The sequence below is a fragment of the Lissotriton helveticus genome, chromosome 5_1 (genome assembly GCF_964261635.1).
Source record: "Lissotriton helveticus chromosome 5_1, aLisHel1.1, whole genome shotgun sequence".
Classification (NCBI taxonomy): Eukaryota; Metazoa; Chordata; class Amphibia; order Caudata; family Salamandridae; genus Lissotriton; species Lissotriton helveticus.
In genome coordinates, this window is record NC_136065.1 from 1,516,833,377 (window position 1) to 1,516,861,259 (window position 27,883).

Consider the following 27,883-nt stretch of genomic DNA (forward strand, 5'->3'; position numbering starts at 1 on the left):
GCTTCAGAATCAATGGCTGTCAATAGGGAAGAGATATCTGGGACAACTGGGTACTGGGGAATAATACATTTGTTGAGTTCTCGAAGGTCAATCACTAATCGATATACTGGGGGTGCATTTGGATCTGTACGTTTCATGACTGGAATGATCGGAGAATTACATACATTGGAGTCAGTTTCTACAACTACTCCTTGAGCGATGAGCTCGTCAATAATTTTGGATAAGGCTGTTACAGCCTCAGGTGGCAATCTGTACTGTCTGATTCGTGGTAACACTACACCTGGTTTGAGAGTCACACGATGGGGTGTGATTTGCATGAAGCCAACATCAGTTGGACCTTGCGCCCATAGATGCTGCGGAACATTAGACAATCTCGGATCAAAATCTCGTAATACATAGTGACCCTTGAAGTCACGTAAGAACAATCGTATTCCCTCTGGGGAGCAGCAAATAACTGCACCTAATTCTTTCAGTGTTTTAATACCTAACAAATTTTCTGGGCATGACTTCGTAAGTAACAGATCAGTAGTGCGGGACAATGGACCTACTTCTAGAGTAACTGGCTTAGATATCTCGTTTACAATAGGCTTTCCTGAAAATCCAAGGGAAACATTTCTAGAGCCTGAGAGCGGAGCCCCTGGAACTTCGGCGTGACTGATGGTCGTCCTACTTGCCCCTGTATCAATCAGAAACTTTCTGTCTTTCCCTAATACTTGACTATGAACATAGGGACCTTCTTGATCTACAGGTATCTCGATGAGAGGCAAGCCTACCTCCCTCTCTAGGCTGTTTCATGAGTACGGCTGATACTCTGGATACTCGGACTGTGCATACTGGTACATCTGCTGTGTAACATGCTGTGTTGCAGCAATAGGCTGCGGTGCTGGAACTGTCTGTTGTGCATTCTGTGGCTGAGAAGTCTGTGAAACTTGTTCTTGTCTAGACGGACGTGGTCTTTCTTTAGTCTTACCGGTAGCTATGTTGTGTTTCAGAACTGCACACTCGTTTATATAGTGACCTGGCTGTTTACAATAATTGCAGGTCCCTTTAACGGGAACTGCAGGATGACTGGCTTGATTCGTACCCCTCTTCTGACTGTCCTGAGGAACAGATTGTGCAACTAGTACTTTCATTTTCGTGTCTTTCATACGTTTTCTTTCATGATCTTGCTCTTCTCTGATTCTATTCTGGTGATATTGAAGCATCTGTAACATTTGGGACGGGGTATTAGCTTGCCAGGTACTTTCGACTTTCAAAACTCGGTTCTTAACTTGTGGACTTGAATTCTCGACTAATTTAGTAACAAAGAGATGAGGGTACGACTCGCTACTTGTCTTGAGGCCACTGTTAATACTAAAGCATTTCTCAAATCTAGAATAAAAATCACTAGTGTCTTCGTCTTGTTTCTGTTTACAGGCTGAGATTGCATCCCAGTCTTCCTTTTTAGTGGCTAATAATCTTGGCAAAACTTGTATCAATAATTCAGGTAATTCTTTACATTTCTCTCCTAGACCGGTACCTGGTACTCGTATCTTATCTTCAGCTTCTAGAACTGCCCAATCGATCTTTTTCTCTCCCACCTCCCATTCTTTTTCCTTGAGTTTTTCATATACCCCTGCGGGCAACAGGACTTTTAACATTTTAATTATATCTGGATACGTGTATTCTCCCATACGGAGCATGTATTTAATTCTCGGTGGAACCCTGCTGGATCTTTGTCATGACAGGGAATTAATTTCTTCATCTCTAAGAGTTCCATCTTTGTAATTGGAGTGTAAACAAACACTCGTTGCATTTCACCATCTGCTGTCCTGACTGGGTGTACTTCACGTAACGGATTCTGTCTATCTATGTAAAAGGGTTTACTTTCTGGGGGTGAGACATGAACAAAATGCGGGTTCAAGAACGTTCTATATTTGTGACGCTGTTCTAGGATGACACTAATTAAATCGGTACCTAGACCTTTCCATCTATACTGGAGTAACTCGTTCAGGACATCGTGTAACGGACCTGGATCAGAATGTTGACCCTCATACAGAGTAATGAGGTGCTGGATCATATACATACCCACCAGTCGTTGTTCGGCTGGAGGCAGTTTCAGAAACATTTGTGCCACTATTTCGTCTGGAAAAGTGGTAGAATCAGTAATCCATCGGACTGCTGATCGGGCTAGTTCTTGTTCATGCATAGTACTTAACTCACTATAACCGATTCGTGATTTCAGAATGTGATCGGTAGCTTGAAATACTTGTTCTAGAGAACCTTGTTCTGGTGCTGGATGAGGAACAGTTTTCTTGTGCTCTAGACGTAAATGGCGGTCTGGAAATCTAGATTTTCCTACATACGCTATTCTAGTGGGATTCTCGTCGTCTACCTCTTCAGTAGAAGAGTCATTTTCTTTCTCGTTTACTAGTGCTTCTTTGCGTTTCTCGTGTAACCTTATTATTTCTTTACGAATTTTCTTGTACATACTCTCTATGCTACTGATGGTTCTGTGCTTACCCTCGGCTATGTTATCACTCCACTTTGTCAGGATTCTCATTTCGGCCGGATCTTTAGTCGGGGAATCTTGTTCTCTTATTAGACAATTAATCAGAAACTTTAATAACATGAGCTGGATCTCAGCTTTCCTTTGAGACATGGCTTCGCCAATACTTTCTGGATCATCCCCTGTACGGATGAAACGATATATTCTGTCTAGATCTCCTTTCATATCCGGTAGGGTGTCCAAATACCCGGTCACCCGTCTTACACGGATGGAATATATAACTGTACTATCATCACCTGCGACTGGATCATAGCAGCATTCAGTAAGAGCTCGTCGGATATCTGCAACGGACTTATATTTGGGCGTGCGCTGTAACGCACATTCATGTAACTCGGCCAACGTTCTACGTTGGTGTGGTGGCGGGGTACCAGGAGGACCTCCTCCTGCGGCCCCTAAACTAGAATCGTCGACTGATACTCTTCGTGCTGGCAGAGTGGGAAATTGTAATGTAGGCTGGACCGGGGGTACCGTAACAGGTACTCCGGTGACTGGAGGAGCAGGATTTACATTATTTACAGGAGCTGGCGGAACAGGATTTGCATATTCTGGGACTGTGTCGTCCAAATAGGACGAGATGAAAATATCAGCTGCGGTCGGTTTGTGACGTAGCTTGATCGGAACTAATGGTGGCGGAAAATTACTGGATGCCTCCGGGGTTGCTCTTGGCAAGCCCTCGGCAAGAAGAGGATACATACCCTTAATAAGGGCATTCCTCTGTCTGTCTGACTGTTCGGTTTTAACTCGTTCACCTATCTCGATTAATTCCCTTTCTTGGGCTCGTTCTAAGGATTCTCTACTTAATTCTGACTTTCTGATTTCTTTTTCGGTTCTTCTATGAGATTCTTTACGCCATAACTCGATGGCATCTTTCTGTGACTGTCTGGCTTTCTTTTTCCATAATGCTTCTTCTACTCTCATGATGCACTCGGCATCCCATGTACCCGATACGGGCCATCTATACTTTTCTTCTAATTCCTTGGTGTACTCCACCCATAAATCTAGATATAATATGGCACTTATGCCATGCTTCTGATACATAAAATGACCTGGACTGTCCCTAGGCGGGACAGGAACTGCTGCTTCTAGCAGACCTTTTCTAGTTTTCAACTGACGTAGTTTAGAAAATAAGGGCATGACTGAACTGTAATCTAGACACAATACAATACACAATGAACACGATAATTACTCCACTCTCATACCACGACATTAAAAATACATGAAGAACATTTAAAATAACAGTTCGAACAGAATACTACCTGGAATACTGAAAACAGAATACATAAATCTTCTCGAGAACAGAACTGACTAGAACAGAAACTAGATGCACTGCTAAAACAGTACGAAACTTACCGGTCTCATAAAGAGACACGTCAGGACCCGCATCCACCGAAGTGGACACTTCGTTTTGGGTCTGTGTACCACCAAAACCCACGGACCAGAGTCAATTAGATTGACCCTGTCTAGATACTACCCCAGCAACGGTACTCACCGGGCAGCAAGAACGGAAGGCCTCGGACTGGACTGGACTGCTTCGACGCCGGACGGACGAACTTCGGACTTCTGTTACGGGTGGGCCTCCGGATACCTCGGACCTTGGACTCTCGGCTTGGGCTCTGGTCGGGACTCGCCGCGTTCCTCCACCGCCTCGTCTGGATGCTGGACCGCCACCTCCGTCTCCTCCGTGGGCCTGAGGGATACTTGAAGCAGAAATATCTGCACGTGCACGGTATGGTTCCGTCACGGCTGCAGAGGGTCAGGGGGCCGGCGTGGCTTCACCGGCGCGTGGGGAAAGGGCAGGTCCCTATTCGGGCGCCATTATGTGGTAAATAAATAAATAATACCTCTATTTTTGAATGAATATATGAATAACAGATAGCTCAATAAATAAGAGTCAAGATTCGAGGTAGTAGGAGTTTGCAGGTTTAATACAGCATAAAGGACAGGAACAGGACAACCTGCACGGACAAGATCTGGGATGGCTAACTAGCCCGGGGCAGGATCGGCATCGGCGTGCCAGGGAAAAGGAATCGGCGTCGGCGTCGGCGTAACATTTAATAACAGTGCACAAGTATATATACTAAAACAGTTGCATTACAGTGAATTACAGTAGGCGGAGCAGTGGGTGTGGTCAATAGCAGTCGCGAAAGATAAGGGTGAAAGTAGGTGTAACAGGAGGCGTATACATAGACATGTGATGTAAACGTAACAGAGTATGTCATAAATGGGGCGGAAACATGGAGGGGGCTACCTAAGGAGCCGGGACCTCTAACCTAATGGTGCGCGCAAACTGACAATGACGTGTTACTAGGAGAAGCTGGGGGCTATGAACTCTGTGCTAGGAGCAGAGACTGAAGTCTGGAGAGTCAGGGCGACATGTACCTAAACCCTATCTAGTATCTAATGTTTAGAGAACATGTTGATATAAACTAAAAGTTATCGGGGTAAAGGCTAACAGACTCTAAGACTGGAGCATGCATTATTCTACATGTAGTGCGTTGAAGAATATTAAATGACCATTAAATGCAGTATTTCTCTTACATGGAGACGTAAAGGCTAGACAATGACGGAAATTATTGATGCGATTCAGTGGCTTAGGAATGCAGAGAAGGAGGGCTGGACTGATAACTAGAATCATAACATACTCTTGGCAGACTCGTAGGCAGAGCCAGGCCGAGCCGGGCACTGCGAGGCAGGAAGTAAGTGAAGGGTCGAGGATACAGGTGGGGGCTGTATCGCTCCTCAGCGAGGGCTCAGGAGACGGAAGCTGAATCTGGTGTCCGGGCCCTTTTGAGGCCTAGAAACGGGGACTTTTCAATGAAATAACGTGTACACTGAGAAACGTGGCAACGCAACTTTACATAGGCCTAATACTCGTAGCTTTCACGAGAACTGGAAACTGGCATACTAGAGATGGACACAACTGTAATTGCGTCTTTAATCAAACATGGGGAATACATATGCATATTAATCATGCACACATAACATAAGATGGAGGACACGTAGGGACACAGAACATGGCAAAATTTACTTTTCCACAAAAAGATGGTAGTCGAGGACACAAAGGGACACAATATATGTATACAACACATGGCATATTACCATGCATTGAGCACCAGGTATGAACTTTTAGTCAAAAGTTCTGTGCACCACATCTCTTGCGGATCCTTCCTTCAGACCTCTGCAGTACAACGCTTTACAGTAGTAATTTGGGCTACAGAACAGGGATGATGTGGTCATGTACCTGTAAATAATTCAAGAAAAATATATTTATATTTGAGTGATAGAAAAATAGGATTGCAGATCTTTGAAAATATAGGTCTGGATAGAATCACATAATAAAATGAAAGAAGGAGGTCATGTGAGCTACAGTACCAAATACTAGGACTTCAGATAAGCAAATTAGACATTATATTTTACATCAAATCAAAGTCACCCATCATAAAAAGTGAGACTTATGTAAACGTATCAATAGCATTTCAGTTTAACATATGACATGATCACAAAAGCTAAGATCAAGCTACTTACTTTTACACGACTACTACCGAAAACTTTTTTGGACAACCCAATTTTAATAACAGATTTCTACAGCACACATACGCGACGGTCAGCCGCAGCCAGTAGTGGGAGTACCGGCCGGTCGGTGACGTGGGGAGGGGTAGGGGCAGGGTGGGGGGTTGTAATGTATGGATTACGGACTTTAACAGGTAAGTAAACATAAAAATAAATAAAACAAATGTTATTGCTTGAAATGCATCACATTTGGTGATGCAGTGCGCGCAACGAAATTCGTTTTATTTACAATGCCAATAGCTTAATCTCTCGCAAATACGAGACCTATTGCATTTGCTCACACACACACACACACACACACACACACACACACACACACAGAGCCACACACACAGAGCCACACACACACACAGAGACACACACAGAGACACACACACACACACACACAGACACACACAAACAGAGCCACACACACAGAGCCACACACACACACACAGAGCCACACACACACACAGACACACACACACAGCCACACAGACACAGAGCCACACACACAGAGCCACACAGACACACACACACAAGCTACACACACACAGAACAAAACACACACAGAGCCACACACACACACTCACACACAGCCACACACATACAGAGCCACACACACACACAGAGCCACACGCACACAGAACCACACACACACACAGAGCCAGACACACAGAGCCACTCACACACACACACACACACACACAGAGCCACACACACACACACACAGAGCCAGACAAACACAGCCACGCACACACAGAGCCAGACAAACACAGCCACACACACACAGAGCCGCCAGACACACACACATAGCCACACACACAGAGCCACACACAGCCACACACACAGCCACACACACACACACACAGAGCCACACACACACAGAGCCACACACACACACACACAGAGCCACACACACACACACACACACACACACACACACACAGCCACACACACACACAGAGCCACACACACACACACACACACAGAGCCACCCACACCCACACACAGCGCCACACACACACAGCAGGGATGTCACAGTTTGGTGTCAAGGTTGTGTAAAAATATCCGAGTTTAAGGCACAGTTCCTACAGTTATGTCACAGCCCAGAAGTGGGTTCCTGAAGTGATAATCGAAGTAACATCAGAGTCTGATGCAAATTCTAGAAATATTGCCATTCTCTGCAGTGATGTCACAGCCTGTCGCCAGGTTCCTGAAGTGATGCACAGACTGACGTCATGTCCTCGCAGTGGTAGCATAGTCTAATACGAAGTTTTTGTAGGGCATTTCACAGTGTGATGTCATGAGCCAGCAGCAGTCTCACGGTGTGACGTCAGGTTCCCTCAAATGTTACAGACCGCGACGGCAAGTGGAACTGACGTCAGACTGCGACATCACTGCAACATAATGACATAAGAGAAAGGAGACTGCAAAAAAAAAAGCGCTGCAGCAAGAAAATAAATCAAACACCTGCTGTCCAGAGGCCAAGCAGAAACACCACTTACATATGTTATTAGCAAAAATCAACACGGCGGAAATAACGTAAGGAGCCTTTGCTAATACAGACATATAGAATCTTAAAGTGCATTGTGTTCGTATAACTTAACATCTTCTCCGACAGACAAGATTTAACATCGAGGCAGCCAACTAAAAGTGTCTGAATACCCTCATTCGAAAAAAAACTATTTACTGTCAACGAATAAACCATCTCCCCACACAATACATTTTGTTTGTGCTTGAAGTTCGGCAACGTCTGCAGATTATCGCTCACCTGACAAGGCTATTAAGTAGGCACAAAGAGACTCTACTTTGAGTGTTCGTAGCTTACAAATATGCAAGTCTGAGGGGATAAACCTGTACTTTCCACGCCGTTTTTAGATCGGAGGTGGGTACACGTCAAGAAGACAGCGCGAACAACAGTAAAGCTACACTATGCTCGCTTTGATCTTCTTCCATGCATGATACAAAAGTGCGGATATACTGAGGGAGGGTGGGTGGAGTGGTCTGTTATCACCAGATATCTGTGCCCAAGCCAAACTAGTTTGACAGCAGCAAGGTCTAAGCCCCAGTGCGAACTCCCCAGGCCCTACTCTTCAGCCTGATCGCCATAATCAATACTCTCGCCTCAACGCTGCACACCAGGGCCACCTTCATAATGTTGCGCTACCTCTTTCTTTACCTGAGAGTGGCCGCTCTAGCTCCTCGGAGCCTGGGGGCGGTGGGTTCAATAAGTGTACGAATATAGTGGCAAAGGGGTTGGCTGCGAGGGGCTTGGTCCGGTACATCTCCTAGAGTAGGTAGAGTGCGATAAGTCGCTGCGCCGGGCTGGGCAGCAGATATGGCTGCTGTAGCAGCATCACCAGGACAGACCCGGCTTGGAAGTGCTCGGACTTCAAGAAGACATGATGGAATGCGGCAGGCAGCGCCTCGAAGGTGCTGGTGCACGTCCCTCCGAGAGCAGTCCTAGAAGGCTGGACAGCTCCTTGGGACCTAGGCTCATGGCGGGGCCGCCCACTGCAGGCTCCAGGCCGCCGTGCGCCTCCAGCGGAGGTGTCGGGCAGGGAGTACAAGTAAAGTAAACATTACCCCCAAACTGAGTTCACTCTAACAATATGTAGGTTTTACCCCTAATTAAAGCTATTTTACTAGTTGGCTTACTAGTTTATCTTACTAGTAGACCCTGCGTTTCATGCCAGGCCCTGACTCGTCTTGTACCTCCCACCCCCTGCCCCCACGCCAGAGTTTGGCCCTTTCACCTGCCCTTCCTCCGGTCTCCGAGGCGCTGCCGTGCTGCGACGCCGCACTCCAAAAGACATTGCGGACCGAGAGCGGTGGGCGGCGGTGAAGATCACTCCCCCCCCCCGGCACCAGGCTATTGGCGGGAGCAGCCCGCAGTGCTGAGCGGTTGTTGGGTCAAATAACAGAGCTCGGCGGTTACACGCATTGCTGCGGAGGGCGTACAGCAAAGAGTGGTCCGAGTTTAGTCACAATTATTCCATGAATGTTCTGTATTCACTCCATACAGTCATTCACCACACATAAGCTTCAGTGATTGTAACTGAACAATGATACAGAATAAAGTTTAAATGTTCAAATACTAGATACATTTATTTTTGCAATCATGCACTGTAGTGTGTTCATCATCACAGAATTTGTTTTAAATCATCAAAATTTGGTAATGTAATTATGAAGTCATTACATCAATGGTGCTCTCAGTGAGGAAGGGAAGGGTTGTGAGGAGGTCAGTGAGGGACTGGGTAAAGGTGGCGTGACATTAATAACATCACAATAAAATCTATACGCCTTTACAATCAAGGTAATATAAATGTTCCCACATCACATCACACATAGGTTGGGTAAGTCCATTTAGTTCAGTCCTATTGTGTGCTAGGTTGGCGTAGTCTATGTTTCGACCCCCATGTACGCTGAAGGGTTGTTATTGCCTCATGTCGGGGTCTTCATCGGGACAAAAATAGAGAGCCTAAAATATAATGTAGAGGCTAACATTAAATGATTGTGGTGAACTGTGTATTGATATATATATAGACCGAATGTAGGCAATACCTACGTCTGTAGAAACGGTCGGCGTCCGTACCGTCGCTGGGGTGGCCTGCACGGGCTCCCTGAAGTTCTATAAAGAAAATGGAGGGAAGTCTCAATGGGGATTATAGGCAGAGTGGTCAAAAAACAATTAATGCAAGTACCGGGAGACTTACTTGGACAATGCTCCTTTGAGTGAGCAAACGATGACTTATCACGCTTGGTATTGGCAGTTCTTCACAGTTAATGTGTTCGGTGCGTACCTGGCACCATTCAAAAAAATAAAATAAATAGTCATTGTGAGGGTTGGTATGGTGTTGTAAACTTTAGCACTAAATTTAATGGGGCTATTGTGAGCCCTGCGATTCACTGGTAAACGGTGATAATTCCCAGACATCGAAAAAAGACATCAGGGTAGTAATGCGGATGCTAACTAAGCCGTGGTGAAAATCACTGAGCGTGACTTCATACAAATATGACAGCCGCCCGGGGCGCGTAGGGCTAATGCCCGTCCCATCGGTGCGGAGATCTAGGGCTGATGGCATTATAGGGTTTGGGGACACAGAGAGCGTTTGGAAAAAGGGGCTTGTAGCAGATACAAATTCTAGCATATGGTGTCCTACCTGATCGGCGATGTGCTCAGCCGTCAGTATTCGGCGTTTCCTCAGGGTAACTGAAGTGGCTCACGGTGCCGCCACTAACTACTAGGTATAGGGGCTCGACTCGGTGAAGCCAATCACCTGTCTGTATTCCATGACGTCATGTTACAGGGCGAGTTGCATGCAAGGGGGCGCCTGCGAGAAGGCGACTCTAGTAAAAAACGAAGGTCGCTTGTTTCATCATATGTTAGGGCTCTAGAATTCCGGGAACCGGCTGAGAATAAGAAAAATCGATCCCAACCTTAGTATTTGACAAAAAAATCAGAGGGCCCCGGTGGCTTTATATCGTTATAGCGTCCCACTAAAAATTAACAGATTAAAGCGTAATGCCTGGTAGGTAGCCAGTTTCAAAGCGCCATGATGGGTACAATCTTATCATATGCAGATAGGCCCTGGTAGACTAAAAAGGGACATTAAAGTTGTGAAAGATGTTCCCCTTTGTTGTATTAAACACATGATCGGCGGGTTAATATCATTTATACAGTCCTAATACAACAGCTTAAACCTATAATGCAGAAGCTAGGTAAGTAGCCACATATTTATGTAATTACACCGGCGACGTGGTGGTTGCATTTATGACATGGTAAACTGAGAAATGACACTGGTACACTTCCTTGGGAATACAGACAAAGCCTGTATTGTGTCCCCATTCAAAATATTTTAACATTGCTATGCATGTATTATATAAACAAAGATTTGCTCATACATTTAAACAAATATTAACAGAGTTGTGTATTGTTTAGCCCTATCCCTGGGATAACTGTGTATCTGGGACCTGTGTCATGTATGATCCTGCGACAATGTTTTTACTCGGGATCTAATCCTGCCATTTGTGCAAAGTTAGCATCTAGTTTGTTGAGTCCCATGCTTATGGTATTGAATAACTGCATCCATTTGCATTCCCTGATGTTTAGGACAGAGTTCATATTACCTCCTCGGGGGCCCAGCGTAACCTTTTCAAGTTTTACCCAACGTATAGATTCCGGGCTGTGGTTCTTGTCCATGTAATGTTCAACCAGTGGTGCCCCTGAGGTTTGACAGCGGATCCTGCTGCAATGTTGGAAGATCCTGTTCTTTATTTTTTGTTTTGTTTGCCCAATGTACATGAGCTCGCATGGACAGAGAATGGCATATATTACTCCACTGGTGTTGCAATTTGTAAGAGACCTGAGGTTAACAGTTAGGTTGTTGTGAGTCACTTTCTTTGTCTCCCTACACGTTGGGCATGCTTTGCACGTGGTACATCGAAAGTGTCCTATCACCTCTGGTAGATTCCACAGTTCTTGGATGGTCGGTGCCTGTGGTGTATCCAGCAGCGAACGAACCACATGGTCCCTTATGCTTTTTGCCTTTTTGAAGGCATGCATAGGTGGTTGAGGGGTGTCTATGACGTCTGCGACCAAGCCCCAATGTTTATTGACTATTTTTCTGATGTCATTGCTTTTGATGCAGTACGTCGTCACGCATATCATGCGTTCCTGGGACGATGAACGTTCCTTGGGCATCAATAGGGTTGTTCTGTCTTGGTACCATGCTCTTTTTCTGAACCTTTTCATGAGTCGTTTGGGGTATTCCCTATCTACAAGGCGGGAAATTAGATCCTCGGATTCGTTGAAATAGTCCTCCTTTAAAGTACAATTTCTCCGGATGCGGAGAAATTGCCCAAAGGGCAGGTTGTCCCGTAGTCCTCTGGTATGGTGGCTTGTGTATCTCAAAAGAGTGTTTCTCTCTGCTGGTTTCCTGTAGAGGGTGGTATATAGTTCACCGTCCCTTTCCTTTATGCTGATGTCCAAAAAGTCTATAGACTCCTTACTCATGTGCATAGTGAACTTGATGTCCTCCGACTGTGTGTTGAGCCACTCTATGAAAGCATTCAGATCACGCTCCTCACCTGTCCATATTGTGAGGACATCATCTATGTACCTATGCCATGTGGAAATCATATTGTGGAATGGGTTGTGTTGTGATAAGATGCATTGTTGTTCATATTCTGACATGTATAGAATTGCCAGATCTGGGGCGAAGGCGTCACCCATTGCAACTCCCTTGCTTTGGATGTAGAACCTGTTCTGGAATACAAAGAAATTCTTCATCATGGCGATTGCCAGCAGATCGATGATGAACTCAGTGGGGACCCCTTCCGGTTGTTCCCTCCTTTTTAGTGCTCTTCTCATGCATTCTAGCGCAGGTCCCTGTGGAATGCTGGTGTACAAAGAGACAATGTCCATCGTCACCAGGAGTTGGATGTTTTTGTTGAATGGCATCTGGTCTACCAGGTTAATCACTTGCATCGTGTCCCTGAGGTACGTGGGTGGAGCTTCTGCGAGTGGTTTGAGAAACACATCCACATACTTGCATAGGGGCTCTAAGAGAGAGCCGCATCCTGAAATGATAGGACGTCCGGGTGGTTTCTCCGGATTTTTATGTACCTTGGGTAGTACATAAATTGTCGGAGGGCGGCGGTGAAGGTGACCACCGCGGCAAGCCCACAGGACTGAACGGCGATTGGGGCACATACAGAGCCCTGCGCGCATACACTCATCGCTGCGGCGGTGAACGTCCCCCCCCCCTCGGCAAAAAGGCTATCGGCAGGAGAAATGCACAAGACCTAACGGCGTCAGGTACATGCGAAACAGTGCTGCCGGGGCCCCGATCAGGCACCGATCAGCCGATAGGGCAGCCAAAAAGTAGCGGTGGCACTGTAGTGGCCTGAGGGTGAATTCCGGGTAAGCTCGGTCCTTTTCAGACTGGGGGTGTGTTTTTGACTGAGAACGTCACTAGGTAGAAAGAAAGTCAAAAACACGCCCCCAACCCGAAAAGGACGGGGCTTAGATCCAAAGAATAACGTCAATTCGAACTCTTCTCCAATGGCTGGCCGCTGTTTAGGAGGTCAGCCAATGGAGAAGAGTGGCAGGGCTTAACCTCGCTACTCCAAGTCATTAAATCTCACGAGCTCGAGTGCGCATGTGCGCACCCGACGCCACGTGAGACCTAACTCGCGAGCTCGAGTACGCATGTGCGCACCCGACACCACGCGAGACCTAAAAAGGGACCCTGTCTGATTGATAATGGGGATTCCTGTGTGCTACTCTTACTGGACCTATTTCAGACTTTTGACACAGCCGTGGGACACAGAAGTTTACTCAGACTCCCTAAGTGGATTATTTGATGTAATGTGTTCAGTTGGGCTCAGTGGAATCCTTGGTCTTGCTGCAGGGAGTGTCAGAAGATTACATTTTGTCCTCTTCAGCTATAAACATATGCATGAAAATGATGGAAGGTCACTTGGATGTTACAAGTGTGCCCATTCCTCAATATGCACACTTTTACATTAAAGTGTCTACAGTGTCATCTGTCTAAAGAACTGCTATACATCTGTTTAGTCGTACATGTCTGACGTCTTCTAATGTAATTCTTCTTTTGTCTCATACATATTTTATTGCAGACAATGGTGGAAACCATTTACGTTGTCACCTGTCTGTCCCGGACAGTCCTTTTGCTACCACTCTTGACGCCCCACTGTTAACCCCCTAAGAGTTCCAAATATCACTTGTGCGTATACTCCCTCTCTAGTATTGTTGGACTACTTATTTTACAGTGTTGGTATTAATGATGTGTGCTGTAGTAAATGGGGTCAGGGTGTGCTAGCAGAACATCCCAGAGAGTGTCCCTTCCTGATTACGAATCATGTTGTTCGCAGGTAGCATACATCATGACATGATGAGAAATTTTTGTTGTATGTTGACTTTTAAAATGTTGACTAGAATTTTCAAGGTAATAATGTTGTGCCCTTTGTTATTACCTATGGCGATTTTCCAAAATTAAGAATGTACATTTTTTTTAATGATGCATTCTTTAACTATGCATTACTTAATCCATCTAACCCTTAAAACCCTAAATTCCCCCTTACCACTCCCCTTTCCCAAAACGGGAAACACCCGTTGTTATATCTATCCCCTATGTATATTGCTCAGCCTGTGTGGAATGCTTGCTCTGTGAATCAGTTGGGGTCTGGAGCCTGAGCAGGGAAGTTATTGCTCCTGGTTGGGTGTACTATAAACCAACTTACATCTTATATACTTGGTGGAAATATGTGTTACTTGATGAAATGAAGACTTGGCTACCCAAAATTCGAAAACGTTCTGAGAGAAAGGACGTGAATAACAGTCATTTTAGACTATATTAAAACACATACATATTTTAAAAAATAAAAGTAAGATACATTTGTTTTTTAATGTAGTTAAGTACTAATATGTTATTTAATTGTAATTTAATTTAGTTTAGTTAAATAATTTTAATGTCATTCATTTTGCATTCTTATTTAATTTAAATGAAGGTATTAATTTAAATATTTATACATATTTATTTTATTTAAAGTAATGTAATTATGTTTTACCCACCCCAAACCTGAAAAAACCCTTACTACTTAAAAACTAAAAGCACTTCCCATTCATGAACCTTGAAACCCTCTTACTGCCCCTGTACATTACCCAGTCCTGTTTCTGAGCCCTAAAACATCCTTTGCTATACTCACATACCAACCTGCATTCCTGTTCTTGAGCCCTAAAAAACATCTACCCATATATTAAATTAAATATTTTAAATATTAAAATGTAATCATAAGTACAATTATTATTCCTTTTATTTTTCAATCTGCTTTAATTTATAATTACCTTATGTTGAACATGGTCCTTTCTGCAGGGTCATCCCCAGACTTTTATCCTTCCTCCTCCTATTTTGTTTGTTGAATTTGTTGGCCTTACTTCTAACCAGTGCTAAAGTGCTTGTGTTGTCTCCTTAAAACATGTTGAATTGGCTTATACCCAATTGGAATATTACATTTTCTTGTAAGTCCCTAGTAAAGCGACACTACCTGTGCAATGGCCTAGATAAATATTATTAAAATTAAGTGATTTAAAACTATAAAAAGTGACCTACATATAAAGACAAAACCTGCGATATAAAAGATAATTCAATTCAATTAAATTCAAATAATCTTTATTCGGAACATAATATCCATAAAAGCACAGATCTCATTAAAAACATTTTCAATAGAAATCAATACATAACAATAAGTAACAGAGACTTGTATGTATAGTATGGTCAGAACTATAAGTATTCATATTATGACAGGGAGGCAAATGTATGAGACGACCACTCCTTTAAATAGCTCGGTTATTCTTAACAATAGCAGCATAGTGTGATGGGTGCAAATAAGCAAGTGGCATAACACATTAGAATAATGTAAGGATGATCAGAAACAAACAAATAACAACACAACACAATGTGTTAAAATACAGTAAGTAAATAGCAGCATAAATATGTTGTATGAAGTGCAAACAGATTAAAAGCTATAATTAAGAGCCATCATATGCAATAATGTGCAAGGCAAACATTTCTGCAAGGTGCCAACAAACATTAGAAATTATGGTTCACAACAAATAACAGGTAAAATATAATCGGGTGATGTCTGATGTTTTTTAAGGAGTGCTCATTGAAGCACGTGAACGAACTGCCACCTTCAGAAAAGAGATTTCTCTAAAAAATTAAGTCTACACTTTTAAGAATAAGAATTTCCATGTATGTTATTCTGAAGTCAGCAATAGTAGTTGCCCTAAAAAAAGGGATCAAAAACTGTTTAGTATATGACAAATAGAAATTACAAACAAATATAAAGTGTAGCGTTGATTGGTTGCTCTGATTACCACAGGGGCAGGGCATTTGCCCAAGGTTGATATTAAAGCCTATAGGAAAGCACAATAGATATTTTAAGGTGCCTGCCCTAAGGCGAAACAACAAGCTTCTCTCCCAGCGACTCAAATTCAGTAGGAGATAGCTAGACGGCAAATGAGTTGGGCGGCAGTTGGTAGGTGCCAAAGACATATACCTAATAACTGATGGCTTCACAAGTTCCATATCATGTCTTGAGTAACTATATTGGTCGTATAAGGCCTCTTGTAAGGTCTTTTAAGTTATGCCCTCCATGTTGTTTGGGTTCAGGAAAATGTGATCAAGGTTCACGCTGTTCAAGCCGTTTCTGACAGTGGTAAGCCACGGTATGTCTCCGCCCTTACTGCATTTAAGGCAGTCCATTATAGTTTCCCTAGTTAATGACGCTGCCGGGTTTTTGCCAAATTTTTTGCCAAAACATGGCCGGGCGAGACCTGATGTAATCCTCAATATAAGGCAGCTGTAATTCCTGATGGCAAATAAAATTTGGAGAAGAAATTGGGATCCCCGAAAGTTTTCAACAAAATCGATTTTCTCCCCGGATACTGAAAAGACTTAAAATTTACCAGCAATATAATAATTCCCCAGGTAACTTCTGTGATTTACTGACTCCCGATCTGGAGCCTGCGAAGTACAGGCTACATATCGACTTAGTTAGTTAGATGGGCCACTTGTGAGGATTGAAAATGCATTGCTCCTAAATAGTCAAATTCACTCAGAGGGGAATCTTAAGTCTGTGCTGTCTATAACCAGATGTTCCTAGAGCTTGACAAAATTGTCGAGGATGGCTAGAAACCCCTTTGTGCAAGGGTATTGGCAGCTTTAAAGAGTCTCTTCTAGGTATAGATCATAGCTATCCTGTAGAATTAAAGTACAATGCTTCAGTAATTTAGTCAATGTGTCCTCCTCTAAATAACATCTCTTGTAAGATGTAGGAGTTCTAAATAAATCTATTGGCATTTACATCAAATGTGTCTTCCTTTTTTTCTTCCTTTTAGCTGTAGTGTGCGATGACCCTCCAGACATAGCCAATGGAACTCATAGCGGCTATGGCCAGGAGGTGTTCCAGTACCTCTCCGCTGTAACGTACAGTTGCAACTCCAACTATTTCCAGCTGAGCGGAAGCCGGGTAAATCATTGTACAGAGACCGGACAGTGGAAAGAGCCTGCTCCTAAATGCAAAGGTAACTACATGCAAGAAGTGAATCTATAGGGAGAATTATTTGTAATTGGCTAGGCACAACAAAAAGAAGCAAAAATTGGGACTGAGCATTCACTTAGTATGAAGTCACCCGGCCTTTTCCAACCTCCTCATAGCAACATCCTGAACTAACTTGAATGTTTGTTGAGTAGATGTTATTTACAGGGTAGATTGTGGAAACAAGAGACTAGTTTTCCATACTCAGTTTTCTAAACTGGCCGAATTGCATGAACATTTGTGTAGCACTGAATGTCCATTTCCCCTAGGTCCTTTCTCTGATAAAAGATGGGGATCACTGCAATACAAACAGCCTATTGAAAAACTACACTGGAGGAATGAATACATTCAGTATCATTTACTAGTGCATTCATGTGGACATTTTATTCACTGAGTCACTGCTCACTTTGTAGAATGTGTATCTGCTTTTTCAGATCAATCAACGCTCAAAATTTAGCTATGGCACAAATTTGATTCAAACATCCTCTGCATGGCCCGAAAAAGTTGTGATGCCCTATCCCTTACACATTTTCTGGACTTCCCCTCTAGAGAGCTTGTCAATTGTGTGAGCTCACTGGAAGTGCTCCATGTTATTTGTGACTTGTCCAGAATCAAAGGGGGCTCTAATGTCAGAGTGCATAGCCAAGTGTCCCCCTTCCTGAGATAGAATAGCTAACTCGTCACATCTCTGGGTATGCAGGGACTGGAGTAGCTGCCTGATTACAGTCCAGAACCACAGCCTTTTATCTGTACACAAGTAAGACTCTATTAGCTCTTCCCAGCAACGGTCTACTCACTTCCTACAAATAGGCATCCTTTGCTTTAATCATGTCTGGGATAAGCATCAAGTGTATGTATTTTTTTAGGGGAAAGTGTGCTACATGTGTGTACAGGTAAATGGTGGAGTCAGTTTAAATTTGTGTGTATTCTATACAAAATTGTTTAAGCTGGTGATGTCTGTCTCAGACGTCCCAGTCGGCACATACAGCATTGTGTGCCCCCTTTAAGAAATCTTGTGTGGTGGACATTTTAAGCTATTCCCTTTGTCCAATGTATGTTTCACTTTCCCCGGCGTCTTGCATTGTGCTCATCTCCCTTGACAATTGGGTCAGATGCAGGCTTCAGTTATTGGCCAATACACAGTTACAAATTGATAAATCAGAGACACTACATTGATGCCACTACTTTGACAGATATATGTTTTTAATGTATTTTACCATTATTTCAACCCCACTATCCCTACCCTACATTTACCTCGACCTTTTACATTACATTTAAATTACATATATTAAAACATTTGAAGAACATTTTAATGTATATCCTTAATCCAAACCTATTATTAAACATAACCCCTAATAATTTGAAATTAAATAAAATCAAATCAAATTAAGTAACTACCCTTAAATAATTAGTTGTTAAATCGTTTAAATTCATTCCTTAACTTAACTCCAATTCTACCCCTAGAATCCATAAGTAACATAAAATAATTAGGCTGTCCTGTTGTCTATGTCTATGTTTATTTTTTGTGGATGTCAGTGGTGTTTTCTTGGTGCTTTCCAAACCTTTCGAAATCACTGCTTATCAGTGTTTATTCAGTTTCCTACCCCCCAAAAAAGACAAAAACTGTGCTTTTACAGTGTTTACAAAACATGTTATTATAAAGCACATATTTAATTCAAAGGAACCATAATGCAGGGTATGTAGTCTTCCCATCAGCAGTGTGTCTAACAGACTTATGTTAGATTGTTTTAAGTGTAGAAAGTTTGTGTATTGCACTCTCACTCAAATCTCCTTACCTTTCACCCTCACTCTGTCAGGAATCTGTCTGGTTTACAGGACTATAATGGAAACTGTTGGGGATCATTCACATACTCCTTATGGAATATTATGAAATTGTAGGGGTAGTCAAGCCTGCCATCAGCATAGTAGAATGTATGACGTTACAACGCATACATTCATAACGCATACCATCACTACGCAACTTTTACAACGCAACATCTATTATAACGCATGCTTTTACAACGCATGCAATTACATCCCAGAGGCTATTACAAAGCATACCATTACAACGTAAGTATAGGTAAGTATTTAATGTTATTAATATTAATTACATTTAAATATAATGACATTTTTTTATGTATTATTATTATTTTTTATATATTTTAATTTTCTATTCTAACTCTTGGGGGGTGTAATTGTAGGGTAAGTGTTGGATAGTGTAGGGGTTAAAATTACTGTTCTAACTCCAGGGGGTTGTAATAGTAGGGTAAGTGTTGAATAGTGTAGGGGTTTAAATTACTATTCTAACTCCAGGGGGGTGTAATAGTAGGGTAAGTGTTGGATAGTGTAGGGGTTAAAATTACTATTCTAACTCCAGGGGGTGTAATAGTAGGGTAATTTTTGGATTGAGTAGGGGTTATATTATAATTATTTTAATTACATTCATTTAAATGTATAATTACATTTAACTAAAATATTAAAATTAAATTAATTAAATTAATTTATAATATAAATAAAATGAAATAAAATTATTTTTATCAACAATTAAAGTAATTAAATTAATTTTAGAAAATTAAATTAAAATTATTATTTTTTTTTTTAATTAAAAACTTACCCATACTTACGTTGTAATGGTATGCGTTGTAATAGCATCTGGGATGTAATGGCATGCGTTGGGAAAGCATGCATTGTAATGATTGTTGCGTTGTAAAAGTAGCGTTGTGATGGTAGTGCGTTGTGAAAGTTGCGTTGTGATGGTAGTTTCCCCCTGCAACGTGATGCTTTAAGCATGCTCACCACTGCTTTTCTGCACTGTTTGCCTAACTACATTAAGGTAGTGCTGCTGTTGTGTGGACATTCATAAATGCCAAGTGTCTCCATAGTAAATGTCTCCCTTTTAGTCAGTCCTGACCTTTTATCAGACATCACATTGTTTTCTGGGGTTTGACATGTTGCTGTTAACATTGCAACAATAGGCTCAAAAGTCCCAGCAGTAGAATGCAGTTGGATAAAAAACCGGGATTAGCTGAAGGTACCACACATAACAATGGTGCACCCTGCATTTATGAAATTTGTTGGATTGTGGAAAGTCTTGTGGCATGTTTTCACCTCTATCCCATGTGCATGGCTACAGCACTCTTTTCACAGGTACCTGTCACTACATCTTGCATTGATTGTTTAAATCCTGGGATGTTTGGCCATTCACCTGCTCCCACTACTGACTTGTTTAAAAAGGGGGCCAATGTTTCAAAGAGTTTTACCCATTCTTTGCCTGTGAGCAAATGTGATAGTACATATTGGCCAATATTTACATCAGCCACCCATTTCTCCAATAAGCAAAAAATAAAATACTGCGGAAGGTCAAATATGTTATTATTCTTTCCATTTTCTCTATAGCATATAAAATAATTACATTAGACCTAAACAATGCTTCTAATTATGTATTTATTTGAAACGTTTTATAGAGCGCGAACAAGACCCAAATGGGTTTCAGAGCGCTGTACAGAGTAGTCTTCAGCCATTTTACAAAACAGAACAAAAAGGAGGTAAGTGAGAGTACAAACTGTGGGAGAACATTCAAGAGTAACGAGTAAGGTATATCAGAGGCGCCATGTATTGCTCAGAGTAAAACATCATACAATAGAAGGAACCAAGATGTGCGATCGAGGAATATTAACCAAAGGGGATTAAGCAAAAATCAACAAATGATGCAGTTAAAGGAGCTATCGAGGACTGGGACAAAACTAATGCAAAAAGAAGGTATAAACATATAGAACATCAGTGAGAATACGTCAAGAATTTGGTTATTAACAAAAACACCCGAATGTAATCAGTGCATTTAAAGTTTGTTCATTAGTAGTCTTTTGACCAGTTTTTTAAAGGAAGTAGTAGAAGGATTTGATCTGATCTGGGATGGTAAGAAGTTCCAGATTCTAGGAGCAAGACCAGTGAATGCACGGTTGTATGATCCTTTCTTTTTGAATCTTGGCGGCTTCAAGAGAAGAGTGGACGTACTTCTGAGGGTCCTGCTAGAGCCCGATAGCTCAAGTTTATTTGCTAGGTAGTATGGTGTATTGTGGTGTATGGCTTTATGAGTCAGACAAGCAATCTTGAGTTTGATTCTAGCTTCAATAGATAACCAGTTTAGCTGCAACAGGTCGGGTGAAATGTGATCAAATTTCCTAGATCCCATTAAAAGCCTGGCTGAAGCATTCAAGGTAGCTCCGAGTGGGGTTAAGGTGGCTTTGGGAAGTCCTGCTAGGGTCACCAATCCATATTCCATTCTAGGGATAATCAAGGATTGTACTGCCGGCCTGAGGTCTTTGGGGAGGAGGAATGGTTTGATTTTCTTCAGTGTGTTGAGTTGGAAATTGGCTCCGCTAGTAGTAGCGCTGATATGTGCTTGCATATTTAGATGTTTATCCAAGGTGACACCTAAAGATTTGGTAGAGTCTACAACATGAGATGTGCAGTTCAGAGCAGTTAGTTGTTTAATCCAGTCAAGGGTAGGGGCTGAGTGATTAGGTGGGGTCATCAAAAGAAATTCCATTTTGAGAGTATTTAGTAAGAGATGGTTTTGAGCTAGCCATTGTTGAGTGTGTGCAAGTGCAGCATTTAAAGTTTTTATGTCCTCCTGTGATGAGATCTTCAGGTACAATTGCGTGTCATCCGCATACATGTGGTATTGGATGTTGGATCTGTTCAGAATGACTGCAAGAGGTTCCATAAATGGATTGAAGAGAGTGGGCAAGAGCGTCAAGCCTTGAGGGACTCCAATTAGGACCGGGGTACTGGAAGCTAGGGCATGATTAACTTTGATCCTTTGCGTGCGGTTGTGAAGGAAGGAGGCGAACCAATTTAGTACCGAGCCCGACAATCCCATCCTATTAGGAGATCAATCAAGTTGTCATGTTTGATGGTATTGAAGGCTGAGGACAGGTCTAGAAGGATCAGGAGACAAGGGACATTTTGGTCAAGGGCTCTCACGGCGTCATCCACGATGTGCGTTAGTGCCGTTTCAGTGCTGTGACCTGCTCTGAATCCTGACTGGTGAGGATCCAGGAGATGATATTTCTCAATAGGTTTGCAGAGCTGTGAATGAACACTTTTTCCAGCACTTTTGCTAGAGTAATTCTGCTGGTGATTGGTTGGAAGTTGTAAGGATCTGATAGGTCGGCATTGGGCTTTTTAGGAATTGGATTAACTTGCCCAACTTTTAGGTAGTCCGGGATCTTTCCCTGTATGAGTGATTCATGAATGATCTTGGACCAAAGAGGGAGAACGGCTGAGATTAAATCTTTATAGAGCTTGGCGGGTAGTGGAATTCCAAAGTGGTTGGAGGGTTTGATGGATGTCATATTGCAAAGTATCTCAGTGTAGTCTGGTAGGAGAAAACTGCTCCAAGTAGCATTGTTTTTGAGAGAGCTGCCCAAAGGCTGGTGGTAAATTGTCAAGGATTCAGCCCCCTCCCCAGATTCTACGGGTGGCATTTTGAATAATAAAGTTGGGGCGGTGGGTAATAGCTCCAGCTCTATTTTCACTGTTTTTCCAGCGAAGTGAGCTGTAAAATCATCACCACTAGGGAGCATGGATAGCGGAGCAGAGCTCTGGTAAGAGGATTGGATAGATTGTTCCTTGATGAGTTCAAAGAGTTTTTTGGTCTATCCAGTTGAGATCTGAAGTGGTTGATTTTTGCCAAGCGTATATGTTTGTTGTAAACGCTTCTCAAATTTCTTAATTGAGAGAGTGCTGTTGTGGAAGGCGAGTTTCTCCAGAATCTCTCAGAGAGTCTTAGATTGCACCGTTAATCATTTAGGGCACCATTAAATCATGGTTTAGAGAGTTTGACTGCGATCCTTTTGAGCTGTTTCGGAGCAACAGAGTCAAGAATGTTAGAAAAAGTGTTACAGTAGTGCTCAGAAAGATCGTTAAGGTTGGTCAAATTAGAAGGGGGCTGTAGTTTATTTTTGGTGATTGAGGTTAACAAGTTAATGTCGAGGTCCCTCACATTGCGGATCATTTGTTTCGCTCTAAGGGGTTGCCCCTGTCGATCCAGACCCTTGCTTAAAATGAGGAAGGGAATTTGAAAGTGATCAGACCAGTCACAGGGTAGGATTTTCCCTATTTGTATGAAGTTGTCTTTGGCAATAATGAGGTCTAGAGTGGCGCCTTTATTGTGAGTAGGTCCTTTACAGAGCTGTGAGAAATAAAATTGAGGTCAGAGAGGAAGGTCTTAAAGGAATAGACAATTGGATCATTTGTGTCATTCCAATGGAGATTGAAGTCTCCGAGGAATATGTGGCAGAGTTGGTCCGAACTCGAGCTGATGACCTCCATGATTTGCTCAGTGAAGACTAGATTGTCACCAGGAGGGTGATATATCGAGTGTTGCACACAGATCTTCTTGCCTTTGTTCCAAATGTCAGAGACTCGCTGTTCACACGTGGATAAGACAGTACAAGAGGATGTTTTATTGTAAACGTAAATCGTAAATTGATACTTGTATAGCACACTACTCACCCACAAGGGTCTCAAGGCGCTTGTACAAATACCGTAGTGGAACCCATCCTGGCTTTCCCTGTGAGTTGTCCACTCCTGGGCACACCCAAGGTGGAGGCCAGGCATCCTTAGCGTTGTGGGGGCCATTGTGGAGATTAAGGAAGCTATTGCTCAGAGTTGCAGAGTGGGACTCCATGATTGGAATAGGCACCGAGGCGAGAATTATCACGTCCGTGGAATTTTTGAGCTCAAGACCCACCGAGGCAGGGAATTGAACCCTGGTCCCGGGCTAGACTTCTGCATCAGGGTCTGCCGCTCTAACCATTGAGCCACACTTCTCCATTGTGAGGTTGGAGCGATGAATGCAGGCAATGCCCCCGCCTGTTTTATCCAGGCGATCACTTCTGAGAATAGAGTTGTCAGGAGGGATTAAGATATCAAGAATTGGGGAGGAGGTATTACTGAGCCAGGTTTCAGTGATGATCAGAATGTCCAAATTATGCGCAATGATGAGATCAGAAATATCAGCTGTGTGTTTCACCGCTGATCTACAATTGAGTAGCATCGCGTTGATGTGCCGGTTGGAAGCGACCATTTCTTGAGTCGAGGTGTTTATGTGAAGTAGGTTCTGTGTGTTCAACTTTCTGAGGTTAAGGCTTGGTGCCCTGTCAGGGTTAGCAATGATTGAGGGGATGTTAAGAGTAAACTCTCCACCTTTAATTAAAGCACATGGAACTGTAAAAAACAAAAGAAAAAGTTAAATTTGTGTTACAGCCGTAAACAACAAAACTCAAGCAAAATAGTCTTAGACCAGTCTTTCTCTGCTACATTGTATAAAAAAGTTACATTGTGTTGGCCCCTTGAGAAAGAAAGAAACATTACTCATTCTCTTTCATTTTCTTTCTTTGAATGACATTATAGTTTGTGCATGTGATTATCAGTATATATATATTTACACTGAATTGGGCAGTTTCCCTTTTGGTGGGGTTTTATTTTTTACCATAGGTTTAAACCTAAACTTGATTAGCCTCAAAACAATGTAAACTGACTACAATATTTATCTGTAACCTAACCATAATATCCATTCTAACCCTAACCCCTCATTAAAGTAACTGCAATTAAGTTATCTTAGTCACCCTTACCAGTCATAATTGTATCAATGCATTTTATGTTAAGTTAACCCTTAACTAATTATATTACATAGATTAAATTAAATAAAATGGTACCTCCCTAAATTTATGTAGCGGTAACCTCTATAGTGTCAGTTTCTTTTGTCCCTAGCGTATTGAAATAGTGACTTGCTGCTGTGGTGCAATTGATGCAGTCCGGTATACCAAATACACATCACACTTCAGCCAGTCCAGGGAGTGGATTGATCAGCATCAGAAGCCTTCTGTTTCTGTTTCTGGCCTGCCCTGTTCTGGGATTAGACTGGCGAGGAACAGGAATATAAATCTCTTCTCCAGCCAGAAATAGAGAAGCCTACAAACATTTGATTGCGGCAGACCCACTGATTAGCCTTGGCATTCTGCCCTAACAACTTGAGTAGTAGCAGTACTAGACCCAGTGTGTTCTTTGTCATTTAAGCAGCAAGGAAGCCTGCAAACTAGTGTAGAAGAGAAGACACTGGACCAGGTGTAGAATCTCTACCTCGTTGCTACCTTTCGTCCAGACTGGAACTATCTACTGGAAGTCTACAAACTGCCTTGCTGCTTGGGTCTCTTGAGAAAACAGAGCCAGATTTAGAACTGGTGGTGCCTGGTGGTGGAAACTTTGTTGGAAGCCCTGCAGTGACCTCCTTCTTCACATATTCCCTCACTACCATCCTCCAATAGCGCCCCTCATCTCTCCACAGCCCCTGTCTCATATGTATTTAATTTATTTTAACCCCTTCCCTGCGGGGCTAATTCCCCCATGGTGCGGGAGGGCCGGGGGGTGAGCGCGGTGCTTGTGACAAGACCAGGCTGTCATGAGTCACGGTGGAGCTGTGCTCATGACGGCCTGGTATTGTCATGACCCCGCCCACTCATTAATTCTCCCACACAGGTGGGGAATTAACTGCGCGTGGGCAGAGCAGCACTGTTATGGCGCGACCAGGCCGTCATGAGCACAGCTCAACTGTGACTCATGATGGCCTGGTCTCGTCATAAGCACACAAGGGGTTAAAGCGCAACTCATACCCTGTATTAGGTGTTTGATGCACTTGGGTACAAGTCCTTGAAAAAGCGCAATTTTAGTTCCACCCTTACATGCACTTAGCACTATATACTCTGTGTGCCTTAACTTTATTAATGTGAAGTGAAGTATTTAAATGTACTATTCAGATGCTTTCACTATAGAACACTAGAGATTCATAACTGTGTGCACATTAATGTGTAGTTTGACAATGAGCTAATGTAGTACTCGTATGTATTTACACTTATGTTTCAAGTTATGCTGCATTTATTTGTAAGTGCATTGCACATGATTCATTTAATTATATCGCATTTATATTGCTGTAGTTATCTGAAGTTACACGTGCAGATTTAATCATTTAATCACAATGCACATGTTTAACAGAGCAAATTCTACTATGTCTAGATTTCGAAATGTATTTTTCTGCTTGCCTTGCATGATTTCTCCTCTTCGGGTGCTGTTTCAAAGCATTATTATTTAGAGAAAGGAGCATTGTGTATTAGAGAAGCCTGAGAGAGAAAATATTGGTAGAGGTGTGGAAAGCTAGGAGACTGAGCACGTCTTTCATCATGTATCAGTAACGGGGTACTACCCAAGGTCGATGTGTCTGCCTAGGATTTGTGGGATGAGAACATCTACAGTTGTTGCCATCGCATAATGGGAAGTTCAACACTCATGGTCCCTGGATGGGGTGGTGTGAGCTCTATGGGAATGATGGAGCATCTATGTGTTTTAATATGGACATTGCTATACGTTAGGAGAGATCCCTTGGGCTTTGAGAGGTGCAGACCTCTCTGCTTCCTTTCATTCTTATATGGGTTTGGCTTTATGCTAACACTTGTTTCCCTGGTTAGAAGACTTCCACTGGAGTTTTCACCATGCTGACACCTTTCTACAGTCCCAAATTCCCTTGAGACCTGTTATCCTAAACAAACCTTAATTAGGAGTTTGAGCTAGGGTGGCTATTCCTAGAATCTCTGCTACGTGAAGGAAGGAGGAGCGGAGTAACTTGACAACCCTCCAACTACATATTCTTGGTATTAGGAGGAGCGGAGTAACTTGAAAACCCTCCAATTCCATATTCTTGGTATTTGTATTATTCTAACTGTCATTACTCTATGCTTTATGCTATCAAGAAGAAATCTGCATCAACAGTTTAATTTGCTGGTCATGATTCTTTACATTTATAACATGTTCTTGATTTTTGATTATTGTGTAACAAACCCATTTAAATTTAGATTTTGACTCATGGTCCTTATTGTGCGGTCAAATGGGCTACACAAGTGTTAAATTGTTTATTTCAATGCAGAGTCCCTTTTGCCTCTCAGTCTTCCAAGAAAAGATCCCTCCGATAAGAAACGGTAACCGCTTCCCAAGCACCATCAGCCTCCAAAGAGAACTCTGAGCAACTACTCACAATTCCCATTCTGTCCTATTTGTGCCCACACCCTGTGAACTGTGGGCGTGGATCGTTTTGTAGTGTGCCACGCAGCATGTTTTACAGCACTGGATAGGGTGACAGTGACCCACACTGTGAATGATGCTGCAACCGTAACTTTCTACCTGCCACCCACAACCTTGTCCACATTGTTGGGAGAGATATTAGTATATTTTGTTGTGCTTGATGTGGGCGGTGTTTAGGTCAACAAAGGGTGGCGGGATACAAGGGATAAGGGCATGATAATTGATATGGGGTGCAGCAGTGGCTTTGTTACACCCCCCGCCCCGCCCCTCTTTCACAGCTTAAGTGGGGTGGTGATGACAATTATAGTTATTTATGACCCTCTCCTGGCTGCAGCTTCGCAGGCAAAAGCTATTAAAAAATCAAAAGTAAAGGAAAACAATAAACAACACAGTGATTAGGAGTTAACCACAGCAAAGAAATTAAGAGAAAAGGAGAGGGAATAAAAGAGGGAGTGGGAGAGAAGTTTGGAAAGAAGAGCAAAAGAAAGGACATATAAAAATAAGGAAGGAATTGTGGAT

At 42.7% G+C, this 27,883-nt stretch overlaps 1 protein-coding gene across 1 annotated transcript in view; it reads left to right on the plus strand.

The window, feature by feature from the left end:
- Positions 1–27,883, plus strand: part of LOC144755524 (C4b-binding protein alpha chain-like) — a 553,044-nt gene that overhangs the window by 265,069 nt on the left and 260,092 nt on the right. Inside the window, exon 6 of the mRNA XM_078644533.1 lies at positions 17,028–17,213. Within this exon, the coding sequence (XP_078500659.1) occupies positions 17,028–17,213 (186 nt within the window). The remainder of the gene's footprint in view (positions 1–17,027; positions 17,214–27,883) is intronic.